General features: G+C 36.2%; 1 protein-coding gene across 3 annotated transcripts in view; it reads left to right on the plus strand.

Annotated features, from left to right (window-relative positions):
• LOC106163506 (serine/threonine-protein phosphatase 6 regulatory ankyrin repeat subunit C-like) overlaps positions 1-22,611 on the plus strand; it is a 31,022-nt gene extending 8,411 nt beyond the window's left edge. For all 3 annotated transcript variants that reach the window (XM_087012740.1, XM_087012738.1, XM_087012737.1), the window contains 26 exons: positions 1,030-1,113; positions 1,594-1,743; positions 2,018-2,218; positions 2,788-2,940; positions 3,280-3,483; positions 3,779-3,865; positions 4,085-4,163; positions 4,658-4,772; positions 5,141-5,293; positions 5,752-5,961; positions 6,335-6,446; positions 6,771-6,845; positions 7,133-7,208; positions 7,463-7,588; positions 12,987-13,074; positions 13,511-13,628; positions 13,986-14,126; positions 14,593-14,662; positions 15,265-15,352; positions 15,807-15,890; positions 18,708-18,853; positions 19,172-19,251; positions 19,604-19,689; positions 19,933-20,024; positions 20,252-20,386; positions 20,783-22,611. In XM_087012740.1, coding sequence (XP_086868866.1) covers positions 1,030-1,113; positions 1,594-1,743; positions 2,018-2,218; positions 2,788-2,940; positions 3,280-3,483; positions 3,779-3,865; positions 4,085-4,163; positions 4,658-4,772; positions 5,141-5,293; positions 5,752-5,961; positions 6,335-6,446; positions 6,771-6,845; positions 7,133-7,208; positions 7,463-7,588; positions 12,987-13,074; positions 13,511-13,628; positions 13,986-14,126; positions 14,593-14,662; positions 15,265-15,352; positions 15,807-15,890; positions 18,708-18,853; positions 19,172-19,251; positions 19,604-19,689; positions 19,933-20,024; positions 20,252-20,386; positions 20,783-20,892 — 3,063 coding nt within the window. In that variant the 3' untranslated portion in view covers positions 20,893-22,611. The remainder of the gene's footprint in view (positions 1-1,029; positions 1,114-1,593; positions 1,744-2,017; positions 2,219-2,787; positions 2,941-3,279; positions 3,484-3,778; positions 3,866-4,084; positions 4,164-4,657; positions 4,773-5,140; positions 5,294-5,751; positions 5,962-6,334; positions 6,447-6,770; positions 6,846-7,132; positions 7,209-7,462; positions 7,589-12,986; positions 13,075-13,510; positions 13,629-13,985; positions 14,127-14,592; positions 14,663-15,264; positions 15,353-15,806; positions 15,891-18,707; positions 18,854-19,171; positions 19,252-19,603; positions 19,690-19,932; positions 20,025-20,251; positions 20,387-20,782) is intronic.
• Positions 22,612-23,203: the final 592 nt, after the last annotated feature.

Below are 23,203 nucleotides of genomic sequence, written 5' to 3' on the forward strand. Positions count from 1 at the left end.
AAAACATTAGATGCCCGACAATGTAAACTTGAAAATCTGACCGTCTTCCGGAAGACCCAGAAGACGGCCTAAATCCGCCCCTGATACTAGTACTTCTCAGATCCTATGGCCTTACTGTAGATGGTGTTTTACAAGCTGCAACACACCCACATATATAAGAGCAAGGTTATAATCATTGTACATTTGATATTTAAAATGGTTTTAATAGTAAAACCTTGTTCCCTGAAGATTTCTTGTTAGACACCAAAACATGTTGGAGTAATGGCTAAAATGAGTTCTGCATTTCAAGTAAATTTGTCTCCTGTTGAACATGGCAATATTTGTTTTGTGCTTAGATATAAGTCAGAAAGTGCTTACCAGTTGTCATACCCATACAAATCTTCCCTGATGCAGGGTATACTCTCTCTAGATTGACCAATGCTTGTCACCATTTTGGTCTGTTCAGTGCTTGACAATGTCTACTCAGCCCTGTACTTTTTCAGTCTTCTTTGCTATATTTGACATGAATATATGAAAAGTCTTTGTCTTAACATGAATTTAAGTCTGCATTCCCATGCCCTGCATGGCAAATGTTGAAAACGCTTAGTTCCAAGCATTACATTAACCCTTGAAACCAAGCACCCAGGGATCTGGTATTTCAAATATCTCCAGAACCTCAAACAAACAAGCATACAGGAGGACTTTGATACTCATTATCTATAAAAGCATGTACTACGGTATATGGGACTAATATGTCTTTTAGAGAGATCAAGTGCTCTTTACCCACTACTAGAGGCATATCCAAAGAACTTTGGAACAAGTTTCATTCCTGTGGAAATAACAAATATAATTGTTGATACAAAACAACAGGCTGAAATAGGAGACCATGGCATGGAACCCTTGTTTTGTATATATATATATACACTGTTCCAGTCAGTTGAGGCATTTTGTTTCCAGCTGAAAAATTTCATTCTGATGTAAAACTGAGAGTTCAGTGTTATGTACAATTCCGTCCATATTTTGCCAACAAGACGTCCGTTGTCTTTTCAGCCTCAGCTGGTTCAAGCCTGTTTCCATGGAGACGCGGACGAGGTGAGAGCTCTTCTGTATAAGAAGGAAGATGTCAACTACCAGGTAAGGATATGGAGTCAATAAGTTTTAGGTTGTGGATTCTAAAAAAAACTTTTATGGAGCTAAAAATTGACATTTTGGAATGAAAAAGGAATACATCAGGCAAGTTTGCCTTGAGTCTACAACAGATTACTTGTGCCTTTCTCTTATCACTTAAAATAAATGTTCTTGAAGATCAACAAAATAGAAAACATCAACTTCTCATGTTTTTAGATCAGTTATTTGACATGTTTGTTTTCCTGTTAGAAGGAGACCTTTACGTACCAAACCGGTTTTGTAAACATGAAAATTCTCAGACACAAGCCTAAAATTTTCCGTACGGTTAGCTTATGGCCAACCTGTTTATCCATGTTTATCCAACTACCAAGCTAATGAACATTTTTGCTCGGTTTTGTAAACATTGAGACTGTGATCATTCAAAATGAGAATAAAAAGTAAAAAGCTATTCTGCATTATTTCATTTATATCTCTATTTCTTTATAGGACTCTGAAAAAAGGAGCCCCTTGCATGCTGCGGCATATTGTGGAGAGGCGGAGATTTGTGACCTACTTATTCTCAGCGGGGCCCGAGTGAACACTAAGGACAACCGCTGGTTGACGCCACTTCACAGAGCTTGCTGCTCCAGGAGCGATGTGAGTAGTGGTACTAATACAACAATATTGTGACTTTATATTGTAAGATGGTGCCACATTTAACACAGTATTTTGATTTGCTGTCTGTATTATTTTGAAACTTTCCCCCTTGTGAATTTACTTTGCCTTTGTCCTCTTGACATGCTGGTCCAAAAACCCTAATGACCATGTTGAAAATGATAAGTTTTTGCTTTGATGGTGAAAATTTGAAAATTGGTCAAATATATATGCGTGTGTTATAAATTTATTTATTTTTGTGCTGACTCTGTTTCAGGACGCAGTGGAGACATTGTTACGCCATCAAGCTGACGTCAACGCCAGAGACAAGAACTGGCAGACACCCCTCCATGTTGCTGCGGCCAACAACGCTGTGAAATGTGCAGAGTACATCATTCCATTGTTGAACAATGTCAATGTGTCTGACAGAGCAGGGAGAACTGCACTGCACCATGCTGCTTTTAATGGACATGTTGAGGTAAAGAGACAATGGTACTAATACTTGTGTTAAGGGCTGGGGATTGAACTTCCTGCAGGAAGATGTTTTATTGAAAAGAAACAAAATACAGCAGCTGCTTTTATAGGAAAAGTTTACTATATTTAAGAAAAAATCAGTTATCAATATTTTTTCTGCCTTATCAATAAAAAAGATAAAGAATAACATATTGCAAGTATTTTGTTAAAAAGATGCAGTTAATACTGATAATGCAATATATAACACACACACACACAAAGCACAGCAGCTGCAAGGTTTTAATAAGCAAAGTTCACTAGTCTAAGAGAGATGTATTATTGCTGCTTCACCTGATGCCAATTTCTACTGTGGTTGTTTTTGAACATGCACATGAATGTGTGTGCATGTGCATGACTTCACCGGTGCATCTCTGCATTCATTGTGATCCAGAGGAAACATTAGATAAATATTTCCCATTATTTAGAATATTTTTTAAAAATCATCTTTTAATGACCCATCGGTAGTTTTAGTTTTTACCTTGCTTATTAAGTCCTGAGGATTTATTAAGACAAGACGTATAATTAATATCCCAGATGACACAGCTGCTGCTGGAGAAGGGAGCATCCATTAATGCATTTGATAAGAAGGACCGGCGCGCTCTGCACTGGGCAGCATACATGGGGCACGTGGAAGTGGTTCGTATCCTCATCCAGCACGGAGCAGAGCTGAACTGTAGAGATAAACAGGTATTGATACTCAGAGATATATACTCTTTATTTCCATCATTTTTTACCAATAACTTTGATTAAATGCTTTATATATAAATGGACCAGGTGTACAATATGTTTTGTTTGTAAGCTTACAGGATAATTATCAAAGCTTAAAAATGGTGACCTTTCATTCACTCAGTACTGTTTTATTAGGGTTGGTTTACATCGGCCATTTTTAAAAGTAGCCTATATCCTATGGTTTCTCATACCTGAAAACAGACAGACATATATAAACAGAAACAAATCTAAAGAGATTTTACCTAAACCTAGCTGCCCATTTCATACCTATATTTGTGGTACCCCATATTTTTCCAGATGTACACCCCCCTCCATGCTGCCTGCTGCAGTGGTCAGATCAGTGTTATTAAACTCCTTCTGGAGCTCAGTGTGGAAGTGGACGCGGTCAATTCCTTTGGTAACACACCAATACATGTGTCCTGTCTGAACGGTCAAGATGTGGCGGTCAACGAGTTGATCATGTACGGAGCCTCGCTGAACTCTGTTAACAACAAGGGGCAGGTAAGCTTTTCTTGGTGTGCCATCTATTGTTGAAAACATAGTCTTGATGCTCCATTTATTGGCAGAAACTTAGCAGCATCGATTTGAATTAATTTTGTGAATGAACCCTAAGGAGACTTCCTAGCTTTTGTATCAATTTATGCATTTTGTTTCCAAATGTTAACAACTTTGTATTTGATTTCCTATATATATATATATATATATATATATATATATATATATATATATATATATATATATATATATATATATATATATATATATATTTTTATTTTTTTTTTTTTGTTGTTGCCAGACACCTCTGCACTTTGCTGCTGCCTCAACACATGGAGCCATGTGTCTGGAGATTCTGGTTAACGAGGGCGCGAACATGAACGTGCAGGTGAGAAAACAGTCCAATAGTGCTGTCGCCTTATTAGTTCTCTCCTATTTTATGCTTGGAATCCTACTAAAAAGGATTTTTGGGGATGTTCTGAAATGTTGGGCAGACCCCATGCAAATAGAAACCACAGTTCGTGAAGTGGTGTATGTGGAAGTGTTCATATTATCATCTGTATATCAAATCATCAATATTAAATTAGGGGTTTTATTTCCATTTCAGGCCAGAGATGGGAAGACCCCTCTCCACATGACTGCTCTCCACGGGAGATTTGCCAGAGCACAGACTCTGATACAGCATGGTGGGTTAAACTGATTTGTTCACTGATTTTTTGTCTTAATTTACTTATTACATACTTTTTGGTAAATAAAAATAAAGAACCACTGTGGTACCAAGACATAACAATTTAAAATCTAAGATTTGTGGTCTTTGACTGTTCAGCTTTGGTGTGTCTGAGGTCATAATGTTCAGATGTAATGTCATAACAAGAAAGGAGACCAGAGGGCAGATTTAACAATAAATATATTGTGTATATTTGTATCAGTATTAATTTAAAACTGAAAATGCTTTTTCCTAATGGCACAAACAAGTGAGATGAAAAAGGGAAATTATTCTGTGCTTAATATAAATCTTATTGTCATTTATTTTTACAAATATATATTTTATTGAATATACAAATATCATCAAACATGGCTGGATCGGTGCTCTCCTGCCATTATTTTTATTATTTATCATACTGTCCTATTTTTTATGATAAATCATTGTCTAATCAGTGACAATATATATTATGTTCAGGAGCCATAGTAGATGCTGTGGACAAGTCGGGCAACTCTGCACTTCACATTGCTGCCAGATACGGACACGAGCTGCTGATAACTACGTTACTGGCACACGGAGCTAGCCCACTGAAGTAAGAGAGTGTGCATGTGTGCAAGCTGGGACTCACACACACACACACGCATGCACGCACGCACGTGCGTGCGTGCGCACACAGAGAGATGAAGTCTGACTCTAAGTGTAATGCTATAGTACTGTGAACTGCTTCCTTTTACGAAGTAGTACACTATTAGATTGACAAAGATGTGAAAGAAAGGGGAAATGGACTGACTAACTGATCAACCAACCTATAAATAGACACCCAGCTAGCTATTATATAAATCTGTTATCTTCCACTTTATCTTCCAAGCATGATTTTAGACAAAGTACTTTTAGAAATTTAATAATGAAATCTACCACATTATATGATCATCTTCATTAAATTTTCATAATAACTTCCAGGCGCGGCTGTTTTGGCATGTTACCTATCCACCTGGCAGCTCTCAATGGTTTCACAGACTGCTGCAGGAAGCTGATGACGTGTGCCGAGGGGTTCCAAGTGGACACCATTGATGACTATGGCCGCACGTCTCTCCATGCGGCAGCCTGTGGGGGGTAGGTGAAGGAAGGGGGGGGTCACAGTGGGGGGCAGGGGGTAGAGGGAGCGGGTACAGTGATATGCAGTTAACCGGAAATATTACATTGGCCAACATATTTCAGCATTATCCTGTCTAGCCTTTAATTCTTTGACAAAAGATTCTGAAATTCTTTTATTAGATATTATTGTTTTATTCTATATTTTGATTGCTACTTGCACAATATGAAAAAAAGTTTATGATCTTATATTTAAACAGAAAAAAATGTCCTATAGTAAAGACAAGTTCAATGGGCACAAATTATATCAAAATTATGCAGTAAGAAGAATATACTGATTTATATGGCATTGAAATACTTATCGGTTGCCCATAGACATGGACCACTTGTTTGGGTGACTATTTGATGTTTCGAGATCTTTTTATTTTTCTCATCTTTTAAATCCTTAACACTTATATATTCCCCTACTTTCTCTCCAGTAATATAGAGTGTGTTGACCTGTTCCTGGCCGCAGGGTCAGACTTTGCCCGTGTGGACGCAGAAGAGAGAACACCGCTGCACTACGCGGCGGCCAACTGTCACTACCAAGTGGTGCTGGCGCTCATTGCAGCCAGGGCGAACATCAACCGGCAAGACACCCGCGGCTGTACAGCCCTACATTACGCTGCAGCAGCAGATAGTGATGCAAAGTAAGAAGACTTTTAAAAGTGAATAAGGGGGGAGGAGTGGCAGGTTTCTTAAAAAGCCCAAGATTCTTTTTTCTTTAGGGAGTTTTTTTTAAAGCATATTAACAGTGATATTCTAGTATATTTGATCAGCAAGTTACTCAGTGGCAGATTAGTTATGCTATCTGTTGTCCCTAAGCTTTATAGCAGTTTTAACTATTGCTTATATGTTTATTTATAATTATTCATTGGTATTAAAAATTTGATATATTCTCTGTCCCTCAGAGTTGTGGAACACTTACTGAGGAGTGGAGCCAAGGCTAACATCACTGACTCTGGCGGTTGTACCACTGTACATTATGTTATAATATCTCTATTCTATGATTATTTTCTGTAGAGTTGTAGAACACTTATTGAGGAGTGGAGCCAAGGCTAACATCACTGACGCTGATGGTTACACTGCTGTGCATTATGCCGCAGTGAACGGAAACAAACTGGCGCTGGAGATGGTGAATTTCTCTCTCTCTCTCTCTCTTACACACACACGCACACGCACACACACACACACTTATGGCTTTATCAATATTTCTGTTGTCATACATAAAGTTTGTGCACACTCTCAGTCATATTTAAATGTTTGAAAACTGATCCTTTATCTATTTATATATATTTTTTTATCAAACCAATCATCACTCAATAAAAAAGATGAAAAAAACATTGACATTGTTGTAGTTTCAGAATATTATCTTAGATAGTCTTGGACTTTGATACACAGGGAGCATAGTAAATAAATTATAATGATACGATAATGATATGTTAATGATATGTTCCAGCTATTGGATGCCACTGCCTCGGAATCTTTGAACAGAACAGCCACCCTGCCTCCCAACACACCACTGCATTTAGCTGTAAGTTGACACCTCTTTCCCACTCTTATTTTGTGAGAATTTCACAAAAAAATTATGACAAACTTATTTGATGTATTGATTTTACACTGTTTTCTTAGACAAAATCTAAAAATATCCAGCCAGTGGCCATAAACCAGGTCTAAGTCTACAGATTTCACTTTGTTATATATTATTATTATTATTATTATTATAATTATTATTATTATTTTTTTTTTTAAGTTAAAATGATAAGGTTTTAATACCATGCTCTTTGATAGAATTGATAATAGGATTACGTCTTTTTTTAGGCTTTTAATGGCCACGATGAGGCTCTGGCAGTTTTGGTCAATAACTTCATGAACTTGGATGTCAAGGAGAAAAAAGGTAGTGTTCACATATGAAGTAACTTTGCTACAACAACTTAAACTTTTTGTATTTGACATTTCTGCAGCAGATAATATAACTTCAGCCCCTCTTTTTAGCCTATTTTTAAGTGATTTTCTTCCATCACAAACAAAAGTCCAGAAAGGTAGCACAAACAGTAAAATGTCCAAACAAGGCATTTTTTACCACTTATTGTGGTATTAAAATGCAAACTGAGTCGATATACATGATATTATATACTGAAATCATTCCAGGTCGCACTCCCCTTGACCTTGCTGCTTTCAAAGGTCATGCCGAGTGCTGCGAGATTCTGATTTTACAAGGTGCCAACATCATGGTGCAGGATGATGAGAGTAAGAGAACCCCAGTCCATGCCGCTGGTAAGTGTAAACCCCGTATTTGTACTCCCTGCTGCTGAGGCTTGTAAACCACACAAGTTGTGATGACTTTCAGTGGCGCGGTTGGGTATGTACCTTATTGGATGAAATGTGAAAACTGAAAAACTTCAGCCCCTACCACTGGTGGATGTATACCCTATAGCTATTGTCCTTGAAACATTTTGGTGTGAACGCAGCACAGAACAGAGTGCAGTGCATAAGAAGGAAGCAAGTGTCACTCAAAAAATAAAATAAAATAAAATAAAACAAAAGTGAGGCGAGTTGTTCATGATTTTTTTGCTTTAGGCCACACTTTTTTATTATGTACAGACACAGATGTGTCTGTACATATAGCCATCATCTGCGTCTGTCGTCGCCGTCGTCGCCGTCGTGCACTTTTACCGATAACACGATAAATGGAAAACCGTTTTTTCTTTTGGCTTGAAACTAACAGAACTGATGAATATTCATAATACACAGGCCAAGTTCGAAAATCAGCATGATTGGGTCATTTTTAGGGAATTTATGCTGTTTTTTCCCTTTTTTCAGCATATATGCAGCACCAATAACAGGATAAGTGGAAAACCATTTTACTTTTTGGCTTGAAACTTACAAAACTGATGAATATTCATAATACGCAGGTCAAGTTCGAAAATCAGCATGATCGGGTCATTTTTAGGGAATTTATGCTGTTTTTTCCCTTTTTTCAGCATATATACAGCACCAATAACACAATAAGTGGAAAACCATTTTACTTTTTGGCTTGAAACTTACAAAACTGATGAATATTCATAAACCGCAGGTCAAGTTCGAAAATCAGCATGATCGGGTCATTTTTAGGGAAGTTACGCTGTTTTTTCACTTTTTTCAGCATATATGCAACACTGATAACACAATATAAGAAAAATAGATTGGCCAATTGTCATTATACTCACAAGAGTAGTCAAACTAACTGAAACGCAGGTTGAGTTCGAAAAACCAGCATAATTGGGCCTTTATTTAAGAAGTTATGCTGTTTTTCACATTTCCTCAGATTCAATTCTTAGGCATGTTAACAGTCTCATTATTTAACTAATAAGATATGTAAAAGTGTTTGTTTGATATTTCCTGCGTCTTTACAATATTGTTAATTGATTATGTAAAAATGAAGGTAAACTTATTATCGTGTATTGTGTAATAAAGTGTCAAAAATGGAAATAAACTCATATCATTGCAGTTTGTCAGATTCAATCATCCACTATGTTCAGAATCTCAGAATGGAGGAAATTGGACATTTAACACTATTCTATTGATATTTTTCCCATCTCATCAATTTTCTTAGTTGGTCATATAAAAATGGCAACAAACTGTTTATTTTGTTTTATGTTAAAAAAATGTTAAAAATGGAAATAAACCCATTTAAGAACAGTGCTGTCCTGTTTACATGTTGGCATTTTCAAGGTGTGACTTTGAAGTTCCATGAGCCTGAAGATTTTTGCTTGTCACGTTTTCTGAATGTCCATGTTACTAATATTTCATTAATAAAATTTGATGGTCATTATGCTGTTAAACATTATGTAATGCTGCATCAAAATTTGAAGAAACCCCTATTTTGGGCACTGCTCCTATGATGACCATTTAAGGAAAATCATGTCACTTACTGTTCTCAAACTTACAGGAAAGAAACATGGGTCTAACATACAGCTTCAGTAGGCAATGCAGTCTGTTTGGTAAATTTTCCTGGCAATTTAACAGTTTTTTGTGAACATTTAATTTTTCACTTATTGGCATTTTCAAGGTGCGACTTAGAACCTCCACGGGCTTAAAGACCCATGCTAGTCACATTTTCTGAAAATCCATGACACGTATATTTTATTTTTAAAAATTGATGGTCATTATACCATTAAGCATTATGTTATGTTGCATCAAAATAGAAGGAAATACAATTTTTGGTGCTGCTGCCATGATGACCATTATGGGAAAACCGTGTTACTTATGATTGTCAAACTTTCAAAAAAGAAACACAGGACTAAAATGCAGCCCGAATTGGAAAAGCAGTCTAATTGGCTTCTTTTTCTGGAAGTTATACATTTTAGTGAAATATTCATTATCTTTTTGGCATATTCATTGTGGGACTCTGAGCTCCTATGGACATGTAGCTGAATGGTAATCAAATTTTCTACATGTCCATGCTATTTATAGTCAATAATCAAAAATTGGTGATACTTATTCTATAATTTATTATGTAATTTTACATCAAAATTGACAATAATCTTTTTGCACTGCTACTGCAAACATTATGAAAAGAAAACTGTGTTACTTATTATTATATTTAACTTATAAGTATGATTTTTAGGATTGGCATGCAGTTCAAATTAGAAAGCCAGGTCAATTGGGTTATCATTTATTATTGAATTTTATGCAATTTTGAGTGAAATTTTCATTGTTCTCATTCTGGCACTTTCTAAGTATAAACTTGAACTCTGATGGGCCTGAAGCCTTATGCTTTTACTTTCATCGGTGTTACCTGTTGTGCAAAATTAAAATTTGATGTTGACTGTGCAGTTAAACATAGGCTTCGTTCACATGCAATGTCTATTTTCTATTTTCTATTTTCTATTCGCGCTATCTTATGATCACGGTCTGTGCACTGAATATCCTGCCGCGTAATTACTGGCAGCGCGAGCCAGTTACTTATAGTAACTTATAGTAACTGGCTCGCGCTGCCAGTAATTACGCGGCAGGATATTCAGTGCACAGACCGTGATCATAAGACATGCCGCAAATAGAAAATAGAATTTAGAAAATAGACATTGCATGTGAACGAAGCCATAATGTATTATTGCATCAGAATTGGTAGTCTCCTATTTTGTGCATTATTGTTTTGTGCTTTTCTTAAGTTGTGACTTATGGGCCTGAAAGACCTTTGAGAGGGTCAGTCTGTAAATTTCCCTTGGGTATCACATAGCTAATTTCAGTGTTATAAAGTCATTTTGGCCTATTTAATAGGCCATTAAATGAGATTACATAAAGCACACTTGTTGATATTTCCCTGTAAACTCCCAAAGGTTAAGCTCTCTGCTAGATTAATAATAAGGAAGCAGTGATAATTATGCAGGTAAATTTTGTTTAACATTGCAAATAAGTTTTTAATATATATATATATATATATATATATATATATATATATATATATATATATATCAAACTCAAAGATTAAAAGTTTGAATAGCAGCTTCATTGGAATTATATTTACCTCTGCCAAGGAGGTTATATTTTCACCCCTGTTTGTCTGTCATCAACATAACTCAAAAAGTTATGGACTGATTTTGCTGAAATTTTCAGGAACTGTCAGAAGTGGGCCAAAGAGGACAAAAATCAATAATAATCAACAATTGCTACCTTGGCAGAGGTCTGCACTCTCAGAGTGCTTTTCTAGTTTTGTTATGTTTTCCCTTATAAATTTTTCTCAAACACTTGCATTTGTGACTTTTAACTCTCATCCACCTGAGGCTCTGACATTTCTGTATTTCCACATAAGCAGTCGTATTGTTTTTTATGTCTTTAAACATTATGTTACTTATGTAATATTATTTTATGCACTGTCATCATTTATCAAATATTGAGACTTTCATCATGTGAATTTGAACTCTCATGGTCCTGAAACTGTAATCTTATTGAAGGGGTGAATTGAGACCATCTTCTGGGTCTTCCGGAAGACAGTCAGTTATTAAGTTTATATTGATGTCTATTTTTTTTTCTGTTAGAAGACCATCAAAATGGAGGATGGATCAAAATAGATACTTTGGAATACTGTCAGAAAATATCTCTAGGTCCGCTCATGTTATTGACCATTTTACCTGTTGTGCATGATTAAAATTCAGTGTTGACTGACAGTGCTGTTATAAGCATTATTTATTATTGCATCAAAATTGACAAAATGACCTTTTTCGCATCTTTATTTTCTGTTTTTTGTCTGTACATTTGACAGCTTTGCTGCCTTGTTTTTATGGATGACATCCTCTGGGGACCCCGAAATCGGTGCGAGAGGGTGAAAAAAAAAAAAAAAGTCCAAAAAAAAAAAAAAAATGCTGCTTAAGTAAAGGAATGCTGTCAGTACACAGCTGGAAACACACATTTTTACAGAAACACGTATCAAACTATGTCTTTATCCATGCACTCAAAATATTAAAGCATTGTGAATACTTCGTAGAAAGGTAAAAAAGTCATGATTAGACGGGCCCGTAGGCAGGGGGTTCGAAAGAACCACCCCTTTTGCTGGGAAAAGGTCCACTCTGGGTAAAATTTGATCTAGATACATTAAGTTTTTATGGAAAATGGTCCACTTTTTCAAAAAAAAGACCCCCCCCCTTTTGAAATTGCTGTCTACGGGCCTGATAGACATGCTGCATATTACCCAATTTATTTAAGGTTATTTCATGCATTTTGTTGGTATAACAATCAATAAAACAAATATCAAACAAACAGCATGTCTTTATTTGTACTCTCAGAATATTAAAGCATTATGAACACTACACAGAAATGTTAAAAAATGATGCAAAGATATGCTTAATACTACCAATTCTATAAGAGGTCATTTTGGTCGATGCCATTTGGTCTACTTGCACTCACACGCAGCAGCCAAACTGTCGGGTGGCCTGACCGACCTACAGCACACCAAATACCTCGACGCCCTGTCGACCCTTTTTTTCGCTACAAAAAATACCTGGTATGTGTTGCTTTGGACAGAATATCACTGAAATTTTCCAGGCGATAATTGCTGGCCGCCGCCAGCCTTTCGCATAATTGTAAAAAAGTGGATATCTCCATGCCCAATATCAATGGCAGAACAATCCAAAACGACGGCCCCGTTCTCTTTATGACTTTATATAATTAATTGTCCTGTAATTTGAAAGTAATCCTAGAGATGAATTTGATGGCAAAGCGGCCATATTTCCACGTGGCAGTAATACGCATGCGCAGAAAGCACATTTTCCGGCAAATTCAATAACAACGTTTGCGACAACCAACTTCGATGGGGGGGGGGGGTAATTTATTTATTTATTTTTTTTTTTTTTTGGAGAACTGATGAAAATCGGTGCGCGCACAGGATGTCATCCATAAAAATAAAAAAGTGTGGCCTTAGTCATAAAACTAATAGCAAAATGAAGTTGGTACATGTACACAATTTAACATTCAAGCATGCAAAATGGTATTGGCAGTAGATGATGTATTTAAAAAAAAACAATGCTAGTGAAAAGTGTATACTATAAAAATGTAACTTAGATATAATAAATGTGTTCCTGCCTTTCAGCTTACAATGGTCACACTGAGTGTTTGAGAACTCTAATCCAGAATGCAGATCACAAGGAAATAGTGGACTGTCACATTTATTACTAAATATATTTATATTATCTTCCAGCTTACAATGGTCACACTGAGTGTTTGAGAACTCTACTCCAGAATGCAGATCACAAGGAGATAGTGGACTGTACAGATGAACAAGAAAGGTATGGTGATTTGTAAGGTGTCTGCACGTTCTATTCCTCCTTGGTTTTTGTTACTTTAATGGTTGTCAAAGTATAACTCAAAAATGTTCAAAATAGTCTTACTCAAAAATGTTCTGAAGTTGTAACTCACTAATGTTAAAAAAATTAAAAACTAAAAACAGAAAAGAGCCTTTTGTTTGAAAGCTGGATAGGAATTTAAAGATCTCTGTGCAGCTACAGTACCTAAAATAAGTGAATAACAAAATATGGTCTTATAATGTTTGTATCTCCCTTAGGACCCTGCTGATGGTGGCTGATATGTCATGTGAGCTATATATAAAAGTGGTGTTATGTTTCTTCCCAATCCCCGGACCCTGCTGATGCCGACTGTAATGTCATGTTGAACTGTACATAAAAGCGAAGTTTAAATGTTTCTGTTCTCACCATATCTCCCCAGGACCCCTCTGATGGTGGCTGTATCTAATGGTCACGTAGACTGTGTTCTACTCCTGCTCAGTCAGGGTGCTAACATCCACAGCACAGATATCTTTGGAAGGACGGCTCTACACAGAGGGGTGAGGAAGAAGTGGACTCTAAAAGTTGAATTAACATACCATTTATGAAATTGTCATTCTCTGTCAACTATGTCTAAATAATACTAGATTAAAATTGTTTGAAAGAAATAGCTAGGAAAACAAGAAGAGATAGACATAAGTGCATTGTTAATAACATCAGGAAAAAAACGAGACTCAGTGCTTTTGGAATCTGTCTGGTTTTGCTAGTTCTTTACTTTGATGTTGTTGTTGTTGTGTGTGTGTGTGTTCATGCATCCGTGTGTGTGCATGCATGTGTGAGTTTTTTTTTTTTTTTTTTTTTTTTTTTTTTCATGCATTTATTTTATTGTACTTATTTCTTTACTTAATATCCACCAGGCGGCATCTGGTCACGAGGAGTGTGCAGATGCTCTGTTACATCACGGTGCTGAGGTGAACAGTCGGGATTGTCATGGACGCACACCGCTCCACCTAGCGGCAGCTTGTGGTCATGTGGGAATGCTGGGAGCTCTCATGGAGGTGTGTGCTACGTCTGGGCCTGTTTACATCAGGTTCTATTTAAAACCTGACAGTGATGATATAATTATGTATAATTGGAACCTAACACGATTATATTTCATGAAATTATCACAGCACAAAATCATAGTTAGATCATTATATTGCAAATGTATTATTTTCTTACAACTGTTAGGAAAATTGTGTTCGTTAAACCGTTTTTGGGTCTGTTAATATCATTTATTATTGTTAAAATTTACAGTACTGTTTCTTCATAACTAGATTGACTCAAAATGAACAATTTTATATGTGATAAACTAAAGTGATTTAAACATCAAAAATCTTTCAGTTGTTCCAGAAAATTTTTCTTTTGCTCTTTTGCTTATTAATAATCAAAATGCCCAAATGTAATTTATAGTGAAAAGGTAGTGTAATTCTGAGTGGAAGGGGAAAAAAGATCTATAGAATAAAAGGTTGATCCATATTTCAGTCTGGCTCCCCTCCTGAGAATCTACTGGATAATAAAGGCTACAGTCCACTGCATTGGGCCTGCTATAATGGTGAGTAAAATACTGCATTGGGCCTGTTATAATGGTGAGTAAAATACTGCATTGGGCCTGTTATAATGGTGAGTAAAATACTGCATTGGACTTGTTATAATGGTGAGTAAAATACTGCATTGGGCCTGTTATAATGGTGAGTAAAATACTGCATTGGGCCTGTTATAATGGTGAGTAAAATACTGCACTGGGCTTGTTATAATGGTCAGTAAAATACTGCACTGGGCTTGTTATAATGGTCAGTAAAATACTGCACTGGGCTTGTTATAATGGTCAGTAAAATACTGCACTGGGCTTGTTATAATGGTCAGTAAAATACTGCATTGGGCCCATTATAATTCTGATTAAAATTAGAGCACTGGGCCTATTGTAATGGTGAGTAAAAATACAGTATTGGGCGTGTCATAATGGTAAGGAAAGTGATGAGTTATGTATTTATTATTGTGAAAGTTAAAAACCGCCATTAAGCTAGTGAAAGGTAAATGCCTTATTCATATTTTTTCATCAGTGAAGTGGAGATGTATAAATCATATCAAATCATAAAAAATCCATCTTAAAATGCATTCTTTGTATTTCACCGTAAAATGTGGTTTTTGTTCCAGGTCATGACAGTTGTGTAGAACTGCTAATGGAGCTGAAACAACTGAAAGAATTCAATGGCAACCAGTATACACCTCTGCACTGTGCTGTGTAAGTACTGCAGTTGTGTATGTATGTATGTGTATGTTTGACTGTGTGTGTGTGTGTCTGTGTACACGTGCACTGTGCAAGTAAGAATTGTGCTTGGGTGTGCTTGTGAGCATGTGTGTGTTTTTGTGTGTGTGTGTGTAGTGTAAGTAATGGAGTACGCAGAGCTTTTATGTAGAATCAAAGAATTCTGAATTTTTTCTTGCAGTCTTTAAGGGACCTCATCTGAATAGGTTTGGTTCCTTGGTAAATGTTTAGAAATTTTTAAAGACCTTTTACTCATGTCTGTTGGTGAAAAGAGTTTTTGATTCAACCTTTTTGGAATTATTTGTGTCAATCATTTTTCTTATTAACTAAAATGCTCAGTATACTAGTGTGTGTATTATGATTATTATTATTATTACTTTTATTATTACTATTATTATTATTATTATTATTATTATTATTATATCTGCAGAGGTAATGGTCATGACACTTGTACAGAACTATTACTGGAGACATTGGGAGAGGCCGTCATTGGCAAACAAGATGGCAAAGGAAGGTAGGCGGAAAACAAAAGGACTTTTGTATAATTTTATCTTCAAAATATCAAGATAGCCAGTGCTTGTGTTTTTAAAGCTTTTTACTCTCTTTTCTCAGAAGTATGATTTTCACATTTCTTAATTAATTTTTATGTACAGACACAGATGTGTCTGTACATATTGCCATCACCTGCGTCTGTCGTCGCCGTCGTCGCCGATGCCGATGCCGATGGCAATGCCGTCGCCGTGCACTTTCACTGTAATCACGATAACTGGAACACAGTTTTATTTTTTGGTTTTATATTTACAGAGCTGATGAATATTCATAAAACGCAGGTCAAGTTCGAAAATCAGCATGATCGGGCCATTATTGTAGAAGTTATGCTGTTTTATCACTTTTCAGCATATATGCAACCCTGTAAACACATTTTAAGGAAAACCGTTAGGCCTGTTGTCATGAAACTCACAAGAGTAATCAATCTTACTAAAACGCAGGTCAAGTTCGAAAATTGGCATGATCGGGCCACTATTTTACTAGTTATGCTGTTTTTTCCTTTTTTTTCAGCATATGTGCAACACTGTAAACACAATATAAGAAAAACCGATAGGCCAATTGCCATTAAACTCACAGGAGTGGTCAATCTTACTAAAATGCAGGTCGAGTTCGAAAATCAGCATAATCGGGCCATTATTTTAGAAGTTATGCTGTTTTTTCACATTTCCTCAGATTCAATTCTTAGGCATGTTAACAGTCTTATTATTTTACTAATAAGATACATTAAAGTGTTTGTTTGACATTTCCTGCATCTTTACAACATTGTTAGTTGATTATGTAAAAATGATGGTAAACTTTTTATCGTGTATTGTGTAATAAAGTGTCAAAAATGGAAATAAACTCATATCATTGCAGTTTGTCAGATTCAATCATTCACTATGTTCAGAATCTCAGAATGGAGGAAATTGGACATTTAACACTATTCTATTGATATTTTTCCCATCTCATCAATTATCTTAGTTGATCATATAAAAATTGCAGTAAACTGTTTATTTTGTTTTATGTTAAAAAAGTGTTAAAAATGGAAATAAACCCATGTCAGAACAGTGCTGTCTTGTTTACATTTTGGCATTTTCAAGGCGTGACTTTGAAGTTCCATGGGCCTGAAGACCTTTGCTAGTCACATTTTCTGAATATCCATGATGCTAATATTTTATTATTAAAAATTGATGGTCATTATGCTGTTAAACATTATGTAATATTGCATCAAAATTTGAAAAAAATCTATTTTGGACACTGCTCCCATGATGAGCATTTAAGAAAAACCATGTCACTTACTGTTCTCAAACAGTACAGTAAATATGTACAGATGTGTCTGTACATATTGCCATCACCTGCATCTATCGTCGCCGTCACTGTCACTGGTGCCGTGCACTTTCATTGTAAACACGATAAGTGGAAGTCAATTTTACTTTTTGGCTGTATATTTACAGAGCTGATGAATATTCATAAAATGCAGGTCAAATTCGAAAATCAGCATGATCGAGCCATTATTGTAGAAGTTATGCTGTTTTTTCACTTTTCAGCATATATGCAACACTGTAAACACATTTCAAGGAAAACCGATAGGCCTGTTGTCATGAAACTCACAGGAGTAATCGATCTTACTAAAACGCAGGTCAAGTTCGAAAATCGGCATGATCGGGCCACTATTTTAGTAGTTATGCTGTTTTTTCATTTTTCAGCATATATGCAACACTGTAAACACAATATAAGAAAAACAGATGGGCCAATTGTCATGAAAGTCACAGGAGGGGTCAATTTTACTAAAATGCAGGTTGAGTTCGTAAATCAGCATAATCGTGCCATTATTTTAGAAGGTGTGCTGTTTTTTCACATTTCCTCAGATTCAATTCTTAGGCATGTTAACAGTCTCATTATTAAACTAATAAGATACGTAAAAGTGTTTGTTTGACATTTCCTGCATCTTTACAACATTGTTAGTTGATTATGTAAAAATGATGGTAAACTTTTTATCGTGTATTGTGTAATAAAGTGTCAAAAATGGAAATAAACTCATATCATTGCAGTTTGTCAGATTCAATCATCCACTATGTTCAGAATCTCAGAATGGAGGAAATTGGACATTTAACACTGTTCTATTGATATTTTTCCAATATCATTAATTTTCTTAGTTGATCATATAAAAATGGCAGTAAACTGTTCATTTTGTTTTATGTTAAAAAAGTGTTAAAAATGGAAATAAACCCATTTCAGAACAGTGCTGTCTTGTTAAAATTTGATGTTAAATTTGCAGTTTAACATTATGTACTTTTGCATCAGAATTGGCAGTAGCCTATTTTGTGCATAGTTATTTCCTGCTTTTTGTCTGTACATTTGACAGCTTTGCTGCCTTGTTTTGTCTATTCAACCAGTATTAATGACTTATGTATGTGATAAATCCCATATAAACATTAGTATTTCCCATGCTTAAAAACATCAATTTCACATTAAATGAAAATGCAAGGGATTCAGGTTATCTAAAGTGTAGTAAGACTTCTCTTTTTTCCTCCGTTGGAATGTCGGACATGAGCTTTGTCTGTGGAAAAACAAAAGTCCACGCTTTTTAATTCAATTCTGATAGTTCCTGAGATTCATCAGGGTTAGGTATTGGGTCCCATGATATACTTAGCGTTGATATGTTCAGAGGATTTTTTAAAACCTAGGCTCATGTGTGGCATATCCACTTTGAATATCTTAACCTCCACAAATTTTTTTTTGGTACAGTGTTTTGAATTTATGAATATGAATAAAACCAAAATAAACTCTTCTGTTTCCTAAGGACTGCGCTACATGCGGGTGCCTTCGGTGACCATTGCGACTGTGTACAGATGTTATTGGCTGCAGGCAGCGATATTAACAAAATGGACGCCCTGGGTCGGACACCCCTCATGTTTGCTGCCATGAATGGCCAGAGCTCTGTCGTAGGTGGGTTTTGGTAGACGATTCTGGAGGTTTGGGGTCAAAACTGTGATTTTTCAAAAAGGTTTAGAGTAATGTTTCTAAATTTCCGGTAGCAGAGCTTAGCTTTTTCTGCAAAAATAATGTAAGTTTAAAGCAGAATAATGTTTGTTTCACCATTTCTGATTCAACTCAAAAGTTTGAGGCACCTTGAGAGATTATGCCTTGAAACAAGGAGTATTAGCTCGTGTTATTTAGGGGAAAATATTTGCTACAGACAAATAGTAAGCCAAGGTTAAGCTCTGGTCATTATTGTCATACAACCAGTGTATATTTATCTTTCAGAGATGCTGCTAGATAACAGAGCAGATGTTACTTTGGTAGACGATGACAAAAACACTGCCCTCCACCATGCCTGCATACATGTAAGTTACGTTTTAACAGCTTGCAATAAGCATTAGAATTTCATATATAAAGCAAAAAAAAAAAAAAAAACAGAAATTTTAGCATTTTCCTCTATCAGCAAGGTATGCCATATACAAAACTCTAATAAAAATTATGGTTTTTACTCCTGTTTTTAAACTTTAAGTTTGCAACTCTGTAAACAGCGGTAGAAACCAGACTTTAAAACAAAAAAAAAATCTCACCTTAAACTTGCCCTAGTGAATCTTTAAAAAAAAGTTTAGTTGTGGATTTAGTGTGATAGCATACAATATAGTGACCCTGACCTCACTGTGACCTTGACCTCACTGTGACCTTGACCTGTGTCTGTTCCAGCGCCATACACCAGATGCCCTGCTAATTCTGGAGAAGTTAGACGATTCTGACGACGTCCTCAACTTTGCCAATAATGAACAGAAAACGTGAGTTCTGAATATTATTGTACCACGTTTTAGCAGATCAAAGAATATTCAGAACAAATCTTGGTCATATCTTTCCATTTCTTACTGTGGACATTTTTATTATTTTTTAATTCATTTTTTGTTATCTGTATATGAGAAGTCAGCCAGTAGATCATTGATTTGATCATCTATTTAGTGTAATATTATATTTACAAATACACTTTGAAAAAATGTAATATCCTGTAAAACCCTGTTGTATTCCAGGTGTCTCCACATAGCTGGACGTCATGGTATGGTGCCGGTGGTACAGACGCTGATCAGTAAAGGTGCCAGCGTGCTCGCTGTGGATGAGAACGGTAAGGGGGAGCAGTCTTACTGCTCAGTGAGAACAGTAAGGGGTAGTTTTGTTAGATTTACTAGAGAGAATTAGGGATTGTAGTGGTTGATTTACTGAGAATTGTAAAGGATAATGTGATAACTATGCAGTGAGAATGTTAAGGGTTAGATTTGTAAGAAGTACCCAGAAATTGTACTTGATTATTTTACTGAAAAAAGTTATTATTATGAAATTTCATTAATGAAGGCTACACCCCAGCCCTGTCTTGCGCCCCAAATCCACAAGTAGCAGACTGCCTGGCCATCATTTTGGCTCAGATGTTACCGTTCACCCCGGGGACCACCATGAGGTCAGGACGTCTGGACATTACCAGTTCTCCAGGTGACCATGCATGCTTTGATTGAGATCAATCAAGCTTCTGTTTTAAAAAATAAATCTTGTTTAAAGAAACTAAACTGTTCATGAGTAGTTTCGTTGTGATCAAAACTGTTTGATGATGTCGAAGGTCTTATGTAGAGGGTAAAACTTGTTTGATCACTTTGGAAGAATTGAATTCTTCACCATCTCTGACAATTAAGGTGTGTGTGTGTGTGTGTGTGTGTGTGTGTGTGTGTGTGTGTGAGAGAGAGAGAGAGAGAGAGAGAGAAGACAAATTCATTTCTAAGATTGTCCAGCATTGTTAACTGTTGGAGATTAAGCAAGACATCAGTGATGATAAAGATTGTGATGCAATGTAAAACATTTTGATATAATTTTATTTAAAAAATCTCATTCCAGGTGGCTCGAGGAATCTGGACACCAGTGACCAGGGCTCAGTTGGCCGTAATTTGCAGGACACACGGGAGCTCTCCGGGTCAGTGCAGAGCTCTGACTCTGAGTTTTATTAATGAGGTTGACATAAGTGACCACTGATGGACATAGGTCAGTATAGCTGACCGCAGGTGGCCAAAGGACATCAGTGACCACAAGTGACCATTGGTGGAAGAGTATGACCACCTTATAAAAGCTGAAGAATTCTGTACATGCTGTACACCAGACTTTGACAAAAAGTTTTTAATGAGATGAACATATATTATAAACACTGATGATTTGTACATTTTAAGTCAGCATAGAGGACTCCAATTCTGTTACGGAGGTGTAAATTTTATATATAAATGAGATGGACAGGGCTCTTTATAATATCTGGTGTTAAGGTGTTGTTAACTGAAGGTCAACTTGATATGCTAAGACAAGGATTGTGAAACTGTTGAAGTCTATTAAAATGAATTCCCATCAATGAGAATGAATTTTCAGTGACTCTGACTGTAATGCCGAGAGTAAACCATAACCTCTTGCTGTTGAATCGACTGTTTGGTGGAGATCGTTTTGTCTGATTACATATCAAAGTAGTATGTTTTTGAGAGCAGAGATTTGTAGCAAGCTATCAGAGTGTAATTAAAGACCTGTGATTCTGGTCACAATGAGAACATTGGACGGATATAGGTAAATAATTGTGATATTTAAGATGTACAGTTTCAGAGCTTGGACCTTGATAAGTCATGGTGCAACTTTTCACCAACATTCCTGAAACTTAAAGGTTATTAGCAAAGCATGGGTTTTACTGATTTTAAAGCTGATGCCATTTTTCAGAGCTAAGATGATTGTTATAACTTCCATGTCAGTGACAGTAGAATCAGTTATTCAAAATACTAGAGTTACAGAGGGGAGAATGTAGTAATTGCAGTCTAAATGCCAACTTTTCTCTGTTTGTTAAGAGTATGTGATACCGATAGATATGGTAAAGACCGCCTTAGTGTATTTTAACTCCAGATTTTAATTTAAAGTATCTGTGTGTGGAGGCCCAGAGTATGCATCACTGCAGTAGACAAGAGTGTGACTTATTTTAGTCTGTGTATAGTGAGTCCGAGACTCTTCCAGACTAAAACTATTAGCACTAGTAGGGACAAGTAGGGATATTATATTATATTGAATTATACGGCAACTAATTGTCACAAATTGTAGCATAATATACTATTATTAACCAATTTCCTTCACTTTAGACACATTAATATACAGTATATATAGTTTTAATTGTCACATAAAGCATAAGCAAGCAGTGCATTTTTGCATAGTGGCTTACTATTGATGGGTTTTAGTTTTAAACACACAGTATGAGGAAATATGATTTAATGTTAATCGTGTTGAAAAGTTAATAGTTTCTAAAGAGACAGCATGCTTTCCTACCGAGGAAGCATGACGTCACAAAGGTCACATGATCTCAAAGATCACATGACTGACACATGGGTGAGTTCTGGATGCTAGGACGTCACATCTCATTAGATACTGTTTATTTTTCAACAATGGTCTACGTGTAAAAACCATTCCAGCCACAAAAAAAGGCATTTTATGTGCATGTCCACAGAGAAAAACCTTTGTATCAAAGTTTAAGGTTATTCAGTGTATTTGGTCATAGTTGGAGAACTGAAATGTGAGATTAAGGCCTTATCCACATATTTAGATGGCCTGTACATTACCTGAACCTTTTTTCTCCTAATTTTAAAGATGTACTCACTGATCTGTGTGCACTTGTTGAATAAACGTAAGAACAGTATGATTCCAAGATAGAATATTTTGTTGGTTTGGAAATAACAGTTTATCTACTATTATTTATTTATTTATCTATTTATTTGGACCAGGAGACGTGAGGCACTTGTCTGAAGTGCATGCACTGAACTGGAACTCACACCATGGAACTGTATATAGATAGCTTCCACATAGTTCATGCTCGCACCTAGTGAGACATGCAACTCAGTTGTCCACGTGACCCCTCCCCCCAAGACACAGAGATTCCCTTCTACTGTTTTCTCCCCTACAATAAACACTGATGAGACATTTCTGACTTTTTCGGGGTCATTTGGGTCATTTGTTGTGAATCGTGGACCCTGTTCCCCCGGCCAATTTTCCTACTTTTTCAATGAGGACTGGTCTCATCCCTGAATAAACCATTCGTAGCAAACGAAACCAAGCGATGCCCTTTCTCTGTACCGTTCATTTACACTAAAATCGCATTGACATTAGTCCATTTCTCTATCTTTGGTGAGCGAAATAAACCAATTTAACCCCCTCCCCTCCTCCCCAACCCCATATAGAACCTGATCCCGCCAGTGCCACGGAGACAAAAATTGGTAAGCCGACAGATTCTCGCCAATATTTTTGCCA

This window comes from Lingula anatina, chromosome 5, assembly GCF_051362555.1.
Source record: "Lingula anatina isolate TDL-2025a chromosome 5, LinAna3.0, whole genome shotgun sequence".
Lineage (NCBI taxonomy): Eukaryota > Metazoa > Brachiopoda > Lingulata > Lingulida > Lingulidae > Lingula > Lingula anatina.